The sequence below is a fragment of the Saccostrea cucullata genome, unplaced genomic scaffold (genome assembly GCF_032062105.1).
Source record: "Saccostrea cucullata isolate Sc308-1 unplaced genomic scaffold, CSIRO_AGI_Scuc_v1 ctg9588, whole genome shotgun sequence".
NCBI classification, from domain to species: Eukaryota; Metazoa; Mollusca; class Bivalvia; order Ostreida; family Ostreidae; genus Saccostrea; species Saccostrea cuccullata.
Window position 1 is genome coordinate 2,922 of NW_026925295.1, and position 19,838 is coordinate 22,759.

The 19,838-nt window shown below is 34.5% G+C and overlaps 2 protein-coding genes across 2 annotated transcripts; one reads left to right on the top strand and one right to left on the bottom strand.

Moving 5' to 3' along the window:
* The first annotated feature begins 1,478 nt into the window (after positions 1-1,478).
* Positions 1,479-1,971, top strand: LOC134268555 (acanthoscurrin-2-like). Its single transcript, XM_062750824.1, has 2 exons — positions 1,479-1,832; positions 1,930-1,971. Exons 1-2 carry the CDS (start codon positions 1,479-1,481, stop codon positions 1,969-1,971), a joined length of 396 nt encoding a protein of 131 aa, XP_062606808.1.
* A 1,491-nt stretch (positions 1,972-3,462) lies between these two features.
* LOC134268556 (uncharacterized) lies at positions 3,463-14,911 on the bottom strand. The gene is made up of 13 exons (XM_062750825.1): positions 14,862-14,911; positions 14,313-14,463; positions 13,848-13,965; positions 13,192-13,417; positions 12,575-12,814; positions 12,261-12,345; positions 11,888-12,015; positions 8,917-9,088; positions 8,481-8,608; positions 7,860-8,102; positions 6,788-7,635; positions 5,786-5,883; positions 3,463-5,263 (listed from the first exon to the last, which is right to left on the bottom strand). The coding sequence occupies exons 2-13, from the start codon at positions 14,460-14,462 to the stop codon at positions 5,051-5,053; spliced, it is 2,649 nt and encodes an 882-aa protein (XP_062606809.1). The 5' UTR covers position 14,463; positions 14,862-14,911; the 3' UTR covers positions 3,463-5,050.
* Positions 14,912-19,838: the final 4,927 nt, after the last annotated feature.

The following is a 19,838-nucleotide window of genomic DNA, read 5'->3' on the forward strand; positions in this document are numbered from 1 at the left end:
TAATTTTATTTTAAACACGTCTGTTATATTATTATAAAAGGGGGAAAATGGACTGGAATTAAAAAGGGGGATGGCATTTGAAAATCTATTAAAATTATGAAATGCTATACAAGCAACTTTTTACTGACACTAAATTAAGGTGTTTCTAAATTTTTGGTTCACAAAAGGCAGATTGCGATGAAAAGATGCTATACAAGTTTCTTAAGAAGATGTCAAGACATTTATTAAGTAAAATCCGGAAGTTTCTTTGAAATATAAATAAGTGTTCCCACGAAATGCTAACGAATTCCGCAATGAATAAACTAGTCATAAATCAGCTGGATATAGCAAATAAAAATTAACCTTTAAAGTTATAGTTACTGTAGAAGTATAAATAGGAAGGATTTTTCGATGTTTCCTCACAGAATCTTTTGCCTTTCACCTGTTCACAGTCCCTTCTCGTCTACCAAGGTAAGAAACTTTTACATCATCGTCTCAAGCTGCGGTCCGGAATCTGCATATAAGGCTCAATCGCATCAGCTCGGGCCTTTCCGTCGGAGGTTATTTTCCCGACCTCTGACGGAAAGACCCGAGATGCATGGTGCGATTGCATATAGCTCTCTCTCTCTCTCTCTCTCTCTCTTATTGGGTTGATTGTACATTTTGCCCGCGGTTTGCGACGATGGAAGTACGTGTGGTTTGCTTTGTTTGGCGAATAAGCGGGTAAAATTTCTCATAGTTTGTAGAAAAAAGGAAAAAGGAAAAAAAATAACTTTTAATGCAACAGTTTGCAAAAATCTTAGAAATAATTTGCACAACAAATTAAGGGGAAAATGGAAAATACTTTTGTGTCCTATAACACGTACATTTCAAATTAGATGTTATTCATCTACCTAGAGATTTGTGTAAAAAAAAATCATTTTTCGGTTAAAACAAACATAAAAGAAGGACTTTATGTTTTATGACACAGTCATCATATCTTTTCGCAAAATATTTGTTTTGAAATTAAGATTTCACGTTTTAAGTTTTGTGGTCTAGTGGTCTAACATATCTTCAGTTTTTCTGAAAAAAAAATTTATTGCTTGCGTACAATCCACATGAAAATAACATTTTTAAAAATGAAATATTAGCAGATAAAATTTTCACAAAAACGTTTTATTGTATATAGTCCCATGTCTTTTGAAAAAAATTCATTATGTTAGTTTTAATCTTAACATTCAAGAAATACCAGCTGAAATACGGGGTTTTGATAATTCTGTACTTTTTTCAGAGAAAAAAAAAAACGATTTCATTTCAATGAACTTGACTTAAAATTGATTTGAGAATACCAATAGTTTGTTTATGCTATGGAATACATGAGTGAACATAAAAAATAAGTATTTTTTCTTAGCTGTAGAATCTTAATTTGAAGGAAAAAAAATGAACTTCCTGACTTTCTTTTGAATCCCATGCACATGTGGGTTTTATAATTTCTGTAACACTACCATGTTTTCTATAGGATGTTCAAGCTGCTGTGTTATCTAGCTCTGCTGGCCATAGCCGTCGCTGATGACTATTATGTCCCATCCTACAGTGGATTAAAGGGAAACAACTTAGGAGTTAGTACAGTCATCTATGACGTCAAAGGACTTGGGGGCACAGGCAAAGGAAATGTCATCCTTGGAAACCAAGGATATGGAGGTATCAGCACTTGGGGCAAAGGTTATGGGGGATCATGGAACTCCGGACTCATGTTAGGAGGAAAAGGATTAATGGGCGGTAACTACGGTAACATAGGATATGGAGGAGTCTTGTTAGGAGGAAAAGGATTATTGGGCGGTAACTATGGTAACATCAGATATGGAGGACCCTTGGTAGGAGGAAAAGGAATAGGAGGAATTCTCCTCGGAGGCAAAGGATTATGGGACAGTGGCTATGGAAACATTGGATACGGAGGTGTTCTGTTGGGAGGAAAGGGACTACTCGGCGGAAATTACGGTGCTAAAGGATTAGGAGGAATTGTCCTTGGAGGCAAAGGATTAGTAGGCAGTGGATATGGTAATCTGGGATACGGAGGAATCTCTTCTGTTGTAGGAATCAAGGTAATAGAATAAACCACGATGATTCTTATGCATATGGTAATAAATGATTTTATTCTTGCTTTATTTTCCAAAAACATGCTACTTTGAGGGTATGAATTTTAATATTTCATCTTTTTTTCAGGATTATTATTGAAAACCTGGATGAACGTATTTACGCTGAAATTGTCACTGTCATTTTTCTATTAACAAAATAAATCTTGAGCACCGGTAACTAGACTTGATCTTGTATATTTCTGAGCAATGAAAAGAAGAAAAGTTAAAAAGTATGCATGAGATAAAAGTAATGGGTTCGATTATAGCGCTTTGTTTTTGGGTTAAAACCATAAACATGAACTAACTGAAATTTCATCAGGGCTGACTGATGTTTCTTGTGCATTATCGAATCGGATTTGAAAAATTGTTTTGTTTGTTTGTTTTTTTTTTGTTTTTTTTTTTTTTTTTTTTTTTTTGTATTATATCGGTAAAATACTAATGTACCACGAATAATCTATACATGTAGTACATTCATGCATTTACTGAGCTGCCTGGTATATGCACTTGACTTCGTAAACAGGTCTAACTGAAATTTCACCAGGTTTAATTTATCAGTAATCATTAATATGTCTTGTAAAAATTGAATCGGATTTGAAAATTTGGATTCTGTGTATTACAGCTACTAATGTACAACGAATAAAACATGCATAAATCTAAAGTAATACTGAGCTGGCTGACTTGATTTCGAATACAGGTCATATACAGCTGTAGTACCATCAAAATTATTCAGTATATATACAGTGTATTCCAGGAAATGCTTACACGTGCCTGAATTTTGAATTCTTAGTACTTTATTTTATTACTTTTCCATGAAATACTTATCATTTACCAAACCCATTGCGATTAGGTATTGTGAGAAACCAATAAAAATAACCCCAATATGAACCATGTTCTGGTTTGTCGCCGTTTTTTACTTTACTTTTCTTAATTTTCAATAGAATAAAAAGAAATTTGGTGAACAAATACCTGTATTAGTCCTTTAACTGGTGTCATCAAAAAAAGAATCAGTGCACGCACTTTTCCTTAATTTTTAACATTTTGTTTGCGATGAATATGTATATTTTTTAATTTTTTTTTTAAAAAAGGATCTCTTTATCATGACATATAATATGATAGATATGTGATATTCAATGAAGAAAACTCCTTATTTAGGGAAATTGAATCAGATTTGTAGAAAAACAGCCATTAATAACTCCTCCAAGGAATATTGATGGTCTTTCATTTTTATCATACTATTAAAATATTTCCTACATAAAGTTAAGAAGGGAAAATAACTGTTTATCATCTGAAAATTTTCAAGCACAGGAAAAGATTCCCAGAGGTTCATGCTATTATCTCCTCTTGAAAATGTCATTCAACTTTGATGCCAATTTTGATTTTCTTCAGTGTGATTGGTTGATGATGGTTAACAAATCTTTATTTTTCAACAAAACTATAACACATAACCCAAATCATCCAAACAGAAAAATAATAAGGACACATTAATAATCAAATAAAATCAACACTGTCTCAAAAAATAAGCCCTTGGTCTTTGATTTTAAAAAAAAATATACAATTAAAATCACTCATGATTGTATGTTCATATTATCTATGTGAATAAATGTTCAGTTAAAAGTACATCACATTACATGTATTATGAAAAATAGCAATTCACCTCCAATTTATTAATAGCAAAATTTGGAAAGATTTACAGAGCTGTGCCTTTTTTCTTTATTAATCTTGAGCTAATTAAACCATTCCAACACCATGCTTTCCCTTTCTATTTTTAACAAATATCTTAAATAAATGTACACTTATCAATCACATTTTTTTCCAATGCAAGATGTGCTCAATTTTTTTTTCAAGATTGACTAGACTGTTTTACAAGATTTTTTTATTGTAATACTGCAAAACCATTTGATGCATATACCAAATACAATGTACTTGTTAATGATTATTACTATACCAGCTGAATCGTAAGTATACTGGTGAATATAATACAAAGCAGTGAGGTGAATTTAACATGCATTGTTATTTAAAATTTCCATATACACCAAACTTAAACTCTTCAACTCTTTTTCAGCATATCAATTATTATATGTAATAATTACATTTGCAACTCAGTATACATGCAACAATTTGTTGTCATTTACTGAACGTGTACATAAATTGGCGCATATTCAAAATTTAGCGCAATGGGTATGGAGTTGTTGGTGTAATCATGAATTAGCGATACACATGTCCGTGCCTATATCATATTTCTGTAAATGGTTTCTAAGCGGTATTCATGAATTAACGCATCATTGTCTGTGCCAAAGCTGTTAAAATATGAAGCCCGCTTTTTTAAGTACACATACAGTATTCTCTCACTCTCTCTCTCAGAAAGGCAAAAACAAAATGAATATAAAAGTCAAATTTATGTTGGATGGAATCTCCAGGTATATTGTTCTGTATAAGAAAAAAATCACTGTAAACAATATATCACAGTTTTCAGATAATACATGTACTTTTTAAAAATCAAAAATACCATTATCCATAACATTATTCCATAAAATCACTAAAATCTACAGTATATCGCAACTTCTCTTGAATACTGATTCAGGATAATATAACAACTCTGACATTCAATTTCTTTCATCCTAACCTCCGTATCATAATTTAAAAATATGTTTTGGTTTTTTTTCTCGAAAATTGAGCAATGATCACAGCAAAGCATGTCTGAATATATAAATATGGGTATAGAAGCAAAATATGTCCAGTGGCACACAATATAAAAAACAAATTTTTAAATACAGTTTGTAATGCACTTTCCATATAGCAGTCAATTGGATAAAAATAACAATTCTTTAAGGTATATCTAGTGATTCCATAAATATATGAAAATACTAGCTTTCAATTTTCAGATTTAATAAAACAATCTGTTTCAGTTTCACTTTCAGAGTAAATTGTCCATATCACAGTTACTTTATCACTTAACATTAATGAATAATGTCCCGCAGAGTTAAATTATTGTACGGGCTGGTTCCCTCCAATCCAAACTCGTTTGTTCTCCTCCTACGGATTTCATTTTCTCTCTTTCTCTGACGTACTGCGGCAGGATTACTAATCTGACGACGTACAAGTCTGGGTGCTCTCCCTTGATAGTCTGGAGAGGCAGTTGGACTGTTGCCAAGGTAAAGGTCAGTGAAGAGCTGGAAAAAGGGAGATAATCAAAATTTAAATTGTGCAACAAATTGCAAAATTTCAAATTCATTATATCAGCATTAAATTTAATACATTTTGAATGAAATCTCGTTCAGTTTCTTTCCATTAATCATCATCCAAATGAATGTTAACTGCTTAAAATTATACAGCAGAACTTGTAAACGTGTTTCAAGTATGTACTTCATAAATGTAAATGGATAATTGAATTGCATATAGTATTTTAAACAATATCTCTGCCAATATTGTTGAATATTTCTTAAATACATATGCATTGCGGTGATTCTACTCTAAGAATATCTTAAATTTTAACTCTTGATATTCAAAAGGTGGAACAATGGTTGTCACATAATAAAATCTTAAAGAGCTGGGTTCAAATATTATAGACTTCCTAATACCATGCTAACAGGTTTTTAAATCCTCAATAAAAAAGTCATAATTAATGTTCAAAATGTATGAAATGAAACATTTTTAATATATTTTAAAAATGAGGAATTTAAGGTAGTATTAACCTGTAATCGCTCCATTAGCTGGTCCTCCTGCTGGTTCTGGGCCCCTGCTTGATTAACTTCCTGGCTATTGGACCCTCTCCTTAACTGTCGCTCATGTTCTAAATAAATATATAGTGTTAATAAATGCATTAGTTTAGTTTAAATCAGCATTGAAAAATTTTAATATTATATATATACTAGATACAACTCATTCATAGTGTCCTTGCTTCAGCTACTTTGTGCTACATTTTAACATTTTAACATTTTGAATGTAAACCTAATGTTTTTGATTATCTGCTATTTTGATTTTAATCAATAAACCCCAATAATTTAATCAATAAAGAACAAAAGTGTTTTTTATATTATAACAATCATGTCAAAGCCATGTCACATCAATGACATGATAGAATATCATGTACTATTTAAAATTAAGTATGCATGAATGATACATTATTAAAAAAAATCAAACAATGTCAGAGGGAGAATTAAGTAATATATCTACAGTAACTCTACAAAGCAAATCTCTCTTTGTATTACATGTGTTATTTGTACAATGTATATGACAAAATTAAATAAACTCATCATTAATTTATATTAGCTTTTGTGTACTGTTATCAAAAGTGAAATACAATCATGTACATCCAATTCTTTAAAAATATTTCATAATATAAAAAATAAAATCAGCAAAGTGCCATGTTCCATTCTATTGACTAGTACAATAAAGAAAGACTGACAGAGAGGATAAGAAATAACAGTGAATTTTTTTTTTGGATTCATGCATAAAGGATGTCTATAACACATTAACTACTGAAACAACATTTAGCAATGCAGGTTGTTAGCTACAAAAGAAGGGTTAATGGGTATGCTTGTCTCCTGTCAAGTAATTCTAATTTTTATTTCTAAATGATTGATTGTGAAGATAAGAAAAAAATTAAAGCATTTTTTTTTTAGCAAAGGTTGTGACATGAGACAAACATCCCCTAAAAGAAGAAATGCATGCAGAGTTAGCTTCCTTTGAAATACCTGACAGCCTTGGAGCCCTGGGGGGCAGACCAGTCCTAGGACCACCAGAGTGACCCCGAGACAATCCGCCCTCTGGCCCCTCATCCTGTGCCTCAGCAAGAATAACTCCGTTTGCGAGCCGTGTTGAGCGAATGCTGCTAAGACTTGTGTGTGACCCCATGAGGCTTGCTCTGGAATCTGGAGATGAACGTAGAGACGTTAACAAGACATCAAAATCATTTACAACAGCTGGAGTGTTCTCTTTAGGAACTCGCTGGAAAAAGCGATGTTTTCCACTGCGATAACTACTTGCCCCTTGGCTAGTTACAGTGGACATTATGTCAATGTCTGCATTAGGATTAGTCTCGTCCGATTCGAAAAGTGGAGGTAAATCCTTATTAGGAGAATGAAGCTCAGATGGTCGACTATGAAGTAAAGATCTCACGCTCGGGGAGCGAGAAGATCGACTCGAGTCTGGTGTCTTAGACACTGAGTTTGCCAAATTTTCTGTTTGTAACATTGATAAAGTGTTTTTGATAGCATTATGTGTAGTAGCGCGGTCATTTTTATGACCTAAAGGTAACTCTATCACGGCTTCTGATCCTATCTCATGTGAGTCTTCATTGTGAGATAGTTCATCTGAGAGATTTCGTCTGCGACGAGAATTTTGCCTGTGAAGATTCTGACCTGCAAAGTGTTCTGAGGACTGGGATTGATGATCTGCCTCCTCTGTATGTTTTTGTTCATCCGACTGGCCACCGATTTCTTGCAGACGCTGATTTAGGGAGGATTTTCTATGTTGTAAGCGGCCCAGCAAACGACCTCCTGGTAAAGTAGTAGTTGTAGACACGTTTTCTGTCCCTTCACCTCTGAAAAGAAAAAAAATATCAATTCTCTTTGACGTACATCTTTATTTATTTCAATGAGACAGAGTATTCCAGTACTTGCACCTTTAAGTTTATAAATGCTATACATGCACATTAAATTTCAGCATGTACTTCTAAAAGAATTTACCCAGTACTAGAGAATTATACCTACATTATGCCTTGCCTTACTCTAGAATAACCAAGATATGCATTGTAAGACAATTTACCCATTAGCACCAACAGACAGCCCATTAAGTGTAAAGCTAGCCCTCAGTGGATCCACAGCTGTATCTTCTGCTTGCCTCCCCTGTAGTCGTCCTTGCTGTGCCATCTTCCTCCCCCGTAAACTGCTGGACCTCTCTACAGGGGTGTTGTCTACTCTCACTAGCCCCACCCCTGGTATACTGAGTTCACTCACATCATTCCCTTGTATACCAGAGGAATTCGTTTTCTTTGATGCAGCAAAAGCTCTGTAATATAAGATTAAGATTATTGTGGAATCATCATTGTCCAAGGTAGACTAATGTTTGTGGATTTTTTGGGTCACCTTTATCCCACGAATTTACATCCCCAGGAACAATTTTTTATCAGTATATATATTTATTTATTGAATCATCTGTATTTATAAGTCACCCATGAATTACCACCCAATTAACCAACAAAATTTTGCTAATGAACAGTATGACCCCCAGCCTCCCAAAATCAAAATGATTCCATAATAATTTTTGTCAAGGGGGGGGGGGGGGATGAGGAAATGTAAAGTGTGTGTTCAGTAATCATCTTTAATGGGAGGTGAGGGGTGGGGGAGTAATAATGATAGAAAACGTAAAACGTTTGTTCATCGATACCTTTGATTTCTTTCCGCCTGTTCCTCCGCCTCTAACTGAGCAGTGACCGGATCCCAGACCACCTGACCGTCCACTGGACATGTGGGGTGGGAGTGAAGGAGCCAGTTGTCTATACATTCCTTGTGAAACTTGAGAAAAGAAAGTAAAGCTCATTAGACCAAACAAATACTCAGAACAGAAAAAAAATGGAGACATTATCACAAAAAAGACTTCATTTTTTTTTCTGACTCTTTGTTTAAAATACTGCCTTACTTCCATGCTTTAGTCTCAAATATTGGGAGTTATAGCCCTGCATTTATACACATACACGTACACCACATACATGTACTTCTGTCAATCAAATGTTAATCACAAGTCTATTTGCCCTCCGCTTCCACAAATTTATTAAGTAAACATTTTTATTTTGTTATCTAAAAGTTAAAGAATAAGCAGTTACCTTGTGTTTGCATCGGGGTAACTTTCTGACATACTGGTTGACCTCGTAACCCCGAAGACAAATTCGACACTGCATGCCCGGCGCCAGTAATGGCCCTCTCTCCCGGACTTTCTCCAGAGGAAACTTGTGGATTATGTCCTCTGGTATATCACTGGGCTGCTGGTTGGCATTACTGAAAATTAAAGCCAGATTACATCATTATTAACTCGATCTTGCAAATATTTCATAATTTAATACTGTATACAGGGTTATTTTCATCCAGTGTTATTTTTGCCTTTTCACAAAAATTTTGCCCTGTTTCAAATTGCTCAATCAAACATGGTTCTGTCTAAGAAATTAAACTGTTTACTTTGAATTCCCCTGTATTTAATTACAATTTGTCTCAGGGGAAAATAAAACAGAAGTGAAAATTTACCTGTATTCAATGATTTTCAAAAATTAATGCAACTGAAGTTCTATTATTAGGTCTTTCCAGCTTTCTCTGGAAAGACCTATTGATATTCTTCTGTTTCTTTTTTTCCTTTTCCTTTTTCTTTATTATTTTTCCGCCGTGTGATTTTTTGTTTCAAGATTTATCGAAAAGACTTTGAGTCGATATGAATGTACCTGGTAAAAGATTTTCGCAGTTGACCCTGCGTATATGAACTTTGACAACTTTCAGAGTTACGACCCCTTTCGCAATAAAAGCTTGTTATCGCTACTCCTCCGAAACCGTAAACCGCAGAGATTCCAAACCTTTATTAATGTCTACGACTGATTTAGTAGACTCTTCAATCAAACATTGCGAAAGGATTCGTAAACTCCTATAATGAATTATTGCCCCTGAATGTTTGCGATGTTTACGAATATCAAGAACTTTTCTAAAACGACAAGGCGTAGAGACATGGGGCCAACTGCAAAAGATTTCTTTACCTTTGACCTTAAAATCTAGGTCAAGGTCAAAGGTCAAGGTCATTCAAAATATGTAAAATTAAGCATTTTTTATAGCTCTTTTGTTCTTAACCAAATTCTAAACTTCTTTGCATTTTTAGTATGTACTCTTAAAACCATTTCAGAGATTCCATGCTTGTCCCTTAAGATTGAACCCTCTAAAAGTTAGTGCCCCTTTCATTGTAAACCCTTGTTATCGCTACTCCTCCGAAACCATAAACCGTAGAGGTATAAAACCTTCAACAATGTCTGCGACTAATTAAGTACACTTCTCATTCTATTGATGCGAAAGAATTCGTAAACATTTAAAGTAGTTATTGCCCCTGGCAGTTTATGATGTTTACAAAGAACTAAAAACTTCTTAACGACAAGTCGTAAAGACATGGGCCCAACAGTATGAGATCTTCTGACCTTTGACCTTGAATATAAGGTCAAGGTCAAAGGTCAAGGTCATTGGGAAAGTATCAAAATTGCTTATTTACAGGCTCTTGGTTAAAATGACCTTGACCTTTGACCTTGATATTTGAACTTGACCTTTGACCTTGACCTTTTCTCAAAAGTTTAAAAAGATGTATTCTTTTTCTTTACCTAGATTCAGCTTCAAGTGTAAAACTCAAGTTTATAAGAGTGTTTTTTTTATTTATTTTTTTTCATGACCTTGACCTTTGACCTTGATAAATGACCTTGACCTTTGACCCAAAGGTCACATGCAAGCTTAAGTATGTGGAGGTATTTATAATTCTCACGTCAACAAACACTTATATAATACCCCCCCCCTCCCCCCCGATTTCTCTAAAAAAAAAATCAGTAGCGGCATAGAAATTTTTTCTACAACTCAAAGGACATAAAAGATCAAGATAAAATTCAGTTTAGCATGTAAAAGACACCTCAAAGAAAGTGCCCTGAGAGTTTTACGGTGAGTCTCTTAAGTACAATTAAATTCTAGTGAATATCGGCGAAATCTACATTTTTTTTCTGTCTGAAATTTAATTGCTGCTGAGTATAAAAATTAAATTAAGCTTGTATTGGCCATTTCTTCGATTGTTGTTAATATCACTCGATTCTCCTGCTCCAATACGATATTTCGATACTAAATATTCTTGCTTTCTTTAGTATGTGGAATTTATTTCAATTTTATTTAGATTTAATATTAATGAAATGAATCTCGAAAATAGCGATTTTTCCTGTCAAATAAAATTCCACGCTCTCGATGACACGGTTTTTTTTTTTTCCTGAGATGCATGTTTCAAGTTTGATTTATGCTGGTAACTATGAATTCAATTCAAATAGAAATGATTATTAAATCAGGTCTATGAGTTTACCATATATGTCAAAACCAACGCGGCCTTTTTCAAATATATAAATTGCTACGCAACCTCAAATGCATGTATCCCCGTTAATAGCAATATCATAATTGTAATCAGACAATACCCCTTACATATTAACTCGAAAACAATCTCATTCCAACTCACATATACACCCAGGAGCTTGTCAGAAGTTTATTAATTGGATCTCTTTGACTAGTCAATGAATCAAGGAAATTCTGGTAACTTTAACTCGACTATAATACAAGACAATTTCAAGGGAACCCGTAGCGTAGTGGTTAGAGCGCTCGCCTGCTAATCAGAGGGTCCAGGGATCGAATCCTGCTGGAGCACTTTATGATTTTTTTCATTTCAAATTTTGTTTTTTTGGTTTTTTTTTTTTGGGTTTTTTTGTGTTTTTCTTCTTTTTTTCAACCCAAATGACACGGAAACACTTAAAAAGCTGGAAAGACCTCTTATTGTTCTGTGAACAATAAGTCTCCTAGTTTTATTTCGGCTTTTATTTTTGAATTTATAACAAAACTGTCAGAGGTGAAAATAATTACTACTTTCTGTAACTAATATGGAAGGCATATAAGGATTCATTCACCCTCAAAATAATAAGTCAACTTAAAATTGTTGCCTCAGTCACAGATTATAGTCATCGTAGATGGATTCCAAACTGAAGAATTGCGAACAAAAGATGTCACAGATAATATTGGTTCTAAATTATTTACCTGTCCAGCTGAGTGAGTAGTTCATAGTCTCCCTCAGTGAATTCTCTGTTTAATAAGTCATTAGCTACAGCCTCTGGTAGAACTGCTCCATACGTTCTCTGGGCAGGTCGCCATCTCTGATTTCTCTTCTACAGGAGGAAAAAACAAGGAACAAAGGAATGAAAGAGCTGATCAAGGGAATTTTTTTTTTTTACAGTTTGCTTCATTTATTCCAGTCTTCTGAAAAACTGAATAAAACTTGTTAAGATATACAAAGTTGAAAAATTGAAGAGTGACACTGTTCTTATTTTTAAATTTTTATTTTATATGGTGTTAAAACATGTATAAATAAAAATTTGACAAATTTTCTCAGTTTTATTTCTCTAGCTCTTACATGTCTGTATTCAAATGGGTGGCTTGTGTGAATGGAAGTGTTGAAACACGTCTGACACAAGTGGAAATCTGTACACGCTGTGCACCTGTCAAGTAAATAATTTATTATTCAAAGAATTCAAAATTCTTATACAGAAAACTGAAACACATTACTTCCGACTCCTGTTTTGGTAAGCTCTAAACCTCGGAGAGAACAAATATGTCAAATTTTAGACTACACTTATAAAGACTGCATGCATGTAGGCAGCTTTTGGAATCTAATAACATCAAACATATCATTTAAATTCTATCCTTTTCCACCAATTCTGTAGTTACCTGTAGCATTTCCCTTCAATCGGTGAAGCGTGACAGCTTTGACACCTTGTGTAAAGATGACGATCCATTCTACCTCCCGTGGGGACCCCCATAGCATTACGACTCTCCTGTTTCAGGAGTTCAAAAGGGCCAAAGTCCTCTCGACAGAATGGACATTTAATGGTCTTCTCTCCAGAAGATTTCTGGTGGTCTGCCCAGATCTTCATACATTTGATGTGGATGCTGTTACCGCAACTAAATCTGTGGAAAGAAAATGGCTTTTCAAAAACACGAAAACTGAATTTCATTGAAGTAAATATCAGGAAATATTTTTTTTACAGATGGAAAATCATACATCGGCACTAAAAGGGGTAAAGGTGGTCAATGGGTGTATAAGGTCCTCTGTAATCAGAATTTAGGTATTTTTGTACTAAGTCTACTTGTATATCAAGTCTTAATAAAAATTAATTCAACCAAAACTGTAGGAGGAGTAATAAGCCCAAAACAATGAAAACTAAAATCCTATTGAGGTAAATTTTGACACAAAAGTAGATTTTATGAGTTGGAGACTCATGCAGGGACACTTCAATGGGGGTAGGTGATTATTGGGTGAATGTCAGGTCCTCCCTTTTACATACTTGCAGAATGTCACAGGCTGATGTTTCTGTAGCAGCTCATCCTGGCAAATTGGACAACAGTCCTCTTCCTTGATTTCTCTCTGTTGAATCGTGGGCCGCCCATCGGACAGTTGCCCGGTTTTATCTGGTGGAGCAGATGTTGCCCACCTTCTCTGAGGTTTACGCTGTCTGGTGCCAAACAGAATTTCGTTGATTTCTCTCTCCACTAGACCAAGTTGCCATGTGACTGAATTAAAGGTGATTGATACATGTAAATATATGTAAAACAGTAAAATATGATTCCTATCAAAGCTTAAATTGATAGTTATCAAAATTTCAATAAACAAAATAAAATGTTTTATTGAGTCGTGCAGTCAGTTTCTGTCTGAGATAATGATCAATTTAGCTGATCAAGAGGTAAATTTCTTCAAGTTCTTTGTATACCGGTAATTTAGTCATTTATCATTGAAATATCATCACACTTTTTAAATTTTTTCCCCTTTCAGTTCGGTAGATGTTTTAATAAATTAAGATAAGGAATTTTAATTTTTGGTAAATGAGATTTAACTGAAAAGTATTACAAATGATAATTTTAAAAAAAGCAAAGGCTATTAAATTTTCTAGCTGCAAACAAATTAATGAATTTAATCATTAATGCAACAGAAGCAGAACTCTACCTGGATTATCCTGTGGAACTTTGAACTTTTTCAGAATCAGCCAACAAATGTGTTTACAAAGATCTCTATCCTTCATAAAGTTTGAACAGGTACAGGAATGAGGATCCCCTAAAAACACCTGAAAAAATATAATGAATCTTAATCATTTCAACTATATATGTATGTCTAAATTAAACTTTGTTATTTCTAAATGACTGATTCACAACTGATAAGATAACAACTCTCATTAAGAAACTAATGCTAAAATAAAAGTTTCTTTAGATTAGAAGATTAAATTTTGATGACAAGCTATATTTAAATCCGCAGGTCTCTTAACTACTTTGACTTTGAATTTCAAATTATGTCTTCATTTGTTTACAGGACCATTTAAATCAGATTCACATTCACAGACCCCATTTAAAACTGGTCAAAAATTACTGTATATATACATGAAATTAGTTTTTAAACACCATCAGGGACCCTTACTTTGACGGGCTTGGCCTCTCCCTCCTCTTTCAGTAGAAAGCCAGTCGGCCCAGTCTCACGGAGGATGTAGATCGTAGAGTCCAGTGCCTGACATTGTCGCCAGAACACCAAGTCATTGCATGTGCGACGCCACGCTACACTCCTCGACATTCTGTAAAAAATAAAAATGACAATTTCAATATATATCTGTACATATCTTCCTCATCTATTTCAAAACTTCCTTGTCAAAATACGGAGACTTAAATAAAACTGAAACTGCCAAGTCAGGCATGTCAAGCTAGTGGTTGAGCCAGCAGGACTACGTAAGTAGGTTAACAAATAGATAGAACGTCGTGTCTTAAAATGATATAATCTTACGGACCAGGTTTGTGGTGAAGGCTTGTACCGAAACTCAGATTATTTTTATTACTTAAACTAGTTAACATATGTTTCCCAAATTCAATATCACGACTAAAAGAAAATATGTCAGTATTAACAATTCATTGTGACTTCCTTTGATAGACAGATTATGAATATTAGGCCCCTGAAAGAAATAATTAGGCTATCTACCTTCTTCAAAAGAAAATCAATTTCTTGTCAGACAGCCATGTTGTTTATTGCCTCGTTTTGAAATCACCATGAAGAAGGCAAAATAAGCGTCAAAGCGATAATGGTATAATTTCCGGATGAGCTAACAGATTTATAAATCGGTTTGCCAACTACATTGTACGATAAATAAAAGTTACAGTGAATTTAAATTAAACTGACAAATTTTCCAAAGATACAGGCAGCAGTGCAGAGAAATTATGAATTATAACAATGTTTCAATCTGATGTTCACTGCATCAGTTTTTTCCCCGAATGAGCCAGTTACATCAATACATGTAATAATATATTAGATTTTTAGTACTTTTTAAATTATTTCAATGTTCACTTCACATAAGTTTTTCTCCAAAATTTTACAAGCCATTTACGTGTAATAATATAATTATTTGATTTTCACAATGTTTCAGTACTTTCAATTAAATCATTGTAATATTCACTTCACATCAGTTTTTTTCCCGAAATTTTATACACCATAAGCCATTTACATGTAATTTCATTTTATATTTTTTGATTCGCTTTGAAAGACGGGTTGTAGAAGAAAAAAAACGCTTCAGTGCTAACCCCAGAGAGAGAGAGAGAGAGGGGGGTGTTTAAAAATGGTTTTAATAAATGATTCAGATCTTGAAAACTTTATCCATGTATTTTTACAGATAATGACAATTTTTGGAAAAGCTAAATAAAATGTAACATTATATCTAGAACTCAACAACTGTCTATCTAAACATGCTAAAAGAAACAGGATAATTTGATTATACCCTTCTATGTGTAAAATTTTACCAGGAACTCAACGAATTAAATTTTGATATGGACATCTTCATTTAATTCACAAAGTAAAGAAAAAGAAACTATGTACACGTCAGCGAAATGATTGTAAAAGTTTTTAGTAACAACATAAAATCTTTGACAAGCCAAAGAAGAAGGGAATTGTCCAAAGTCGAACATCTTCTTTTTGGAGGTAGGGGTGTTAGGTTCCAACTTTTTTTTTTACAGGCAAATCCCTTCTATCCCCGATGTTGACTCTATATTGCAACCAAAATGGCTTACTAGGGGATGATTCATTTTAAAAAGTTTGACCCCGCCCCCATTGCCCCCTGTCAGATGCTCTGTGCCTGATACAAGCAGTCATGACAGTAAATTATATTCAAATAGTCTGGTCCTGATTCTTAAAAAGAAGGCTAGAAATAAGTTCTAACGGCATTTAATTATTATTTGGTCCAGCATAGTTTTTAAACCTATTTCGAGTATGCTGAATCCGAAAAAATATGCTGGCCTTCATGAAAATGGCGTTAAGTAGGTCAAAATGGCGATTCAAAATGGCGGACACCAAATTTTTCCAAATTCTCCGTTGAAGCCGCTCAACCTAGAAAAGGATGCCGAAATAGCCTTGTATATACTTATTTCATATTAAAACATTTCTAATAGCTAGAAATGAAGTACTTTAGTTAAATAATGCAGCCGTTTTCCTCCAAAAATTCGAATTTTCTCTGTTTTTTCAAAAAATCTTTTATTTCTTTGCATACATGCATGTTCATGCATTTTAGATTAGTTCTTTTGCGTGGAATCATACTAAAAAAAAAACAAAAAAATATATAATATATTTAAATTCAGTTTTGAAATAGAAATAAGCATAATAAAAATCAAAGTTATATGCATTTAACATTAACAGTCCGCACACTGAATTCATGTTTGACTTAACAATGAGACGTAATACAGTGCGTCATGAATAAAAGTTATACGTAATACATTTCGTCATGAATAAAAGCTATACGTAGCTTATAGATAAATGGTATTGTTTAACCAGTTCATTGGTGGGGCTTCAATATGACTGAATCATTAGGACGTAAACGAAAACATCAATACAATACCGATTTGTGTGTGATATGTCAGGACAGAAAACCAGATGTTTTAGAGTTAAAATCCAGAAAGTCAATAGAAACATTAATTGAGAGAGCATCTCGTCGTAAAAAAGTTAAAGATGCAAAAAATTATGATGCTATTGATAGAATTGAGCAGCTGAGTTCAGTTGAAAGAGTACTCTGTCACAGGAAATGTCACAGTGAATTTATACATCCAAAATCTATAAAAGCAATAGAAACAAAAGCTAGTGTCCTTGAAGATATTCCAAGGTCGAATACAGACTCACAGAAACTACCGTCTACTTCTACGTCCTCCAATCTCTCTTCTTCAACGACCCGTTCCTCTAGAAAGTCATTTTCTCCTGTAGATTGGGAGTTATGTATGTTTTGTCAAAAACAGAATCGAAAAAAGTTATTCAACATTACAACCTTTTCTGTAAGTGACATGGTCTTACAGAATGCCAAATATGACGAGGCATTGCGAGTTAAATTAGGGAATGTAAGCGATTTGATCGCTGCAGAGGGTAAATACCATTTAAAATGTATGAATGCATTTAAGTATGAAACGCAGAAAACAGAGAAAGAGTCCCAAGGTGAGGATCTAGCCATGATTTTTCTTGTTCGTGAGCTTGAATACGCAGGGAATAAGCACCAAATTTTGCAGCTTTCTGATATTTGGAATAGATACTGTAGACTGATCGAAGAGATTGGGTCTGAAATCCCTCAGTGTTACATTACGCGAAGATCGACATTCAAAGATAACCTACAAATAAGGGTGAAAAGTATCTTTCAGTTTATCCGTCCTATGGATAGAACAATCTCTGAACGCGAAACGCTTCTAGTGCCACATACTTGGTCTGCATCTCATTTTGGAGAAATATTCAATGAGGGACAAGATATCACAGATGATAAATTTCTCACCATGCCAAGTTATAAACCTACACATAACTCTTTTCACGAACTTGTACATGTTGCATTGAAATTAAGATCAGATCTGCAAGATAGAAGTGGGCATAAAGGTTTAAACGTGAGTGAGGACGATGCCATTGACTGTGTTCCAGAAAGTGTTCTCATGTTTTTAAATCTTCTGTATGGTGGGCAAGAACTTTTTGAAATTGCTTCCAGCGAAGAGCCTCCGGTGTTCACTAGACAAAAAAAAGTATTAAGTGTCGCTCAAGATATTGTCTATGGGGTGAGTGATGGGAAAAAGTGGACTCCAAAGCATATTGGCCTTGCTTGTACATTACACCAAATGACAAGATCAAAACAGCTCTTGAATTTATTCAATAGTGCCGGTCATACGCTTAGTTATAAGGATGTGCTTAGAATAGACACAGGTCTAGCAGAACGAAGCCTCCAGTCTATGGACGAGAGAAGTGGTCATTTTTTACCATTAAATTTAAAACCTAATGTTTTCACACATTTCACGGCCGATAATATAGACATAAGTGACTCGACACTGGATGGCAAGGACACATTTCATGCAACGCAGATTGCTTGTTGGCAACGTGGATCAGGAAATGACCTTGACCTGAAACACATATTTCCATCTACAAAGGAGACTTTACAGGTACCTTCTCAGATAGACAGGATTGTAGAAACCACTGTAATAGAGGGGAAATCACAGCCCCTTTATCCAAAAGAAGTTACTCTAGATGTTTATAAAGCTCCTGATAAAGCAGATCAATCATCCTGTGATGCGTTTTCAGAAGAACTACTGTTTCATTTGAAAAGAAACAAACAAGATGTCCCAATTACTTGGTCTTCTTTTAATCAGTCAATCAGCAGCATAAATCCCGATCTCACTATCGTTGGTTACATGCCTATCGTACAAGCACCTGCTCACGAAATAGATACGCTTAACACAGTTGTCCAGAAATGCATGTACATATCTGACCGTCTTGGTCAACGTCACACTGTATTAACAGTTGATCAAGCTCTGTACTTCAAGTTGATGGATTTAAAATGGTCAGTTCCAGAATACAGAGACAGACTTGTGCCACGAATGGGTGGCTTACATATTGCCATGAACTTTTTGAAATGTATTGGAAATCATATGAGTGGTTCTGGTTTGTACGAACTCTGGATGGAATGTGAATTGCTCGGGCCCGTTGCTGCTCAAAATGTTCTAGCAGGAAAGCACTATAATCGCGGCATGAGAGCCCATAAAATCACTGTCCAAGCTCTATGGAAGATTCTGCTTCCCAGCTTTTTGTTATTTGTAGCTAACAAGGACGTAAATCATTCACAAATATTGAATAGTGTTATGAATGAACAGAAAGATATAGAGTCTTGTTTAGAGCTACTGCAGGATACTGTGTATAGGGAATATTTTTTAAATTTCAGAGAAGAAATTACTAATCCAAATGTACTCTTTTGGTGGTCATATATGGATTTAGTTTCTATTCTCCTGGTATTTACAAAATCAGAAAGAGAAGGTTTGTGGGATTTGTATTTGTACTCATTCAGGGCCATGCTCCCATGGTTCTTTCGATATGACCATATAAATTATGCAAGGTGGGGTAGTGTTTATCTGGCTGATTGTCACCAACTGCCGCGTGAGGTTCTTGAAGAGTTCAAACAGGGCAACTTTGTTGTCAAAAGAAGCCAAGGAACATTTAATCAAGTGGATCCAGATCAAAGTCAAGAATGGCTTAACGCTACAGGTAAGAAGGGTGGTGGCATAGTGGGTATCACGAGAACTCCCTCTGCACTCAGTAGGTGGTCTCTTTCCTATAACTTAAGGTCACATGTAAGTTTTCTTACTAAAACCATGTACGACGTGAATCCAGATGACATACTTACTCACAAGGATGCATCAAAGAGTCGACAGGTCCTTGACTCAGAGTTTGAGGAATCACTAGTTAATGCAATGAAAAGGTTTAAAGTGCTTGACCCCTCCTACGAAAGAGATGAATTAATCAACGTGATCACAAAAGACAAGGCTACTGATCTTATCAGAGATTCGTTACTATCTTCAGCGCATTTGGGTCAAGTACAGTTGGAGAGTTTTGCTTCAGATCGTTTAATCCCAAACAAAGAAAAGGGTACATTAAACGTTCCTTTGCACCATACTTTGAAAAAAA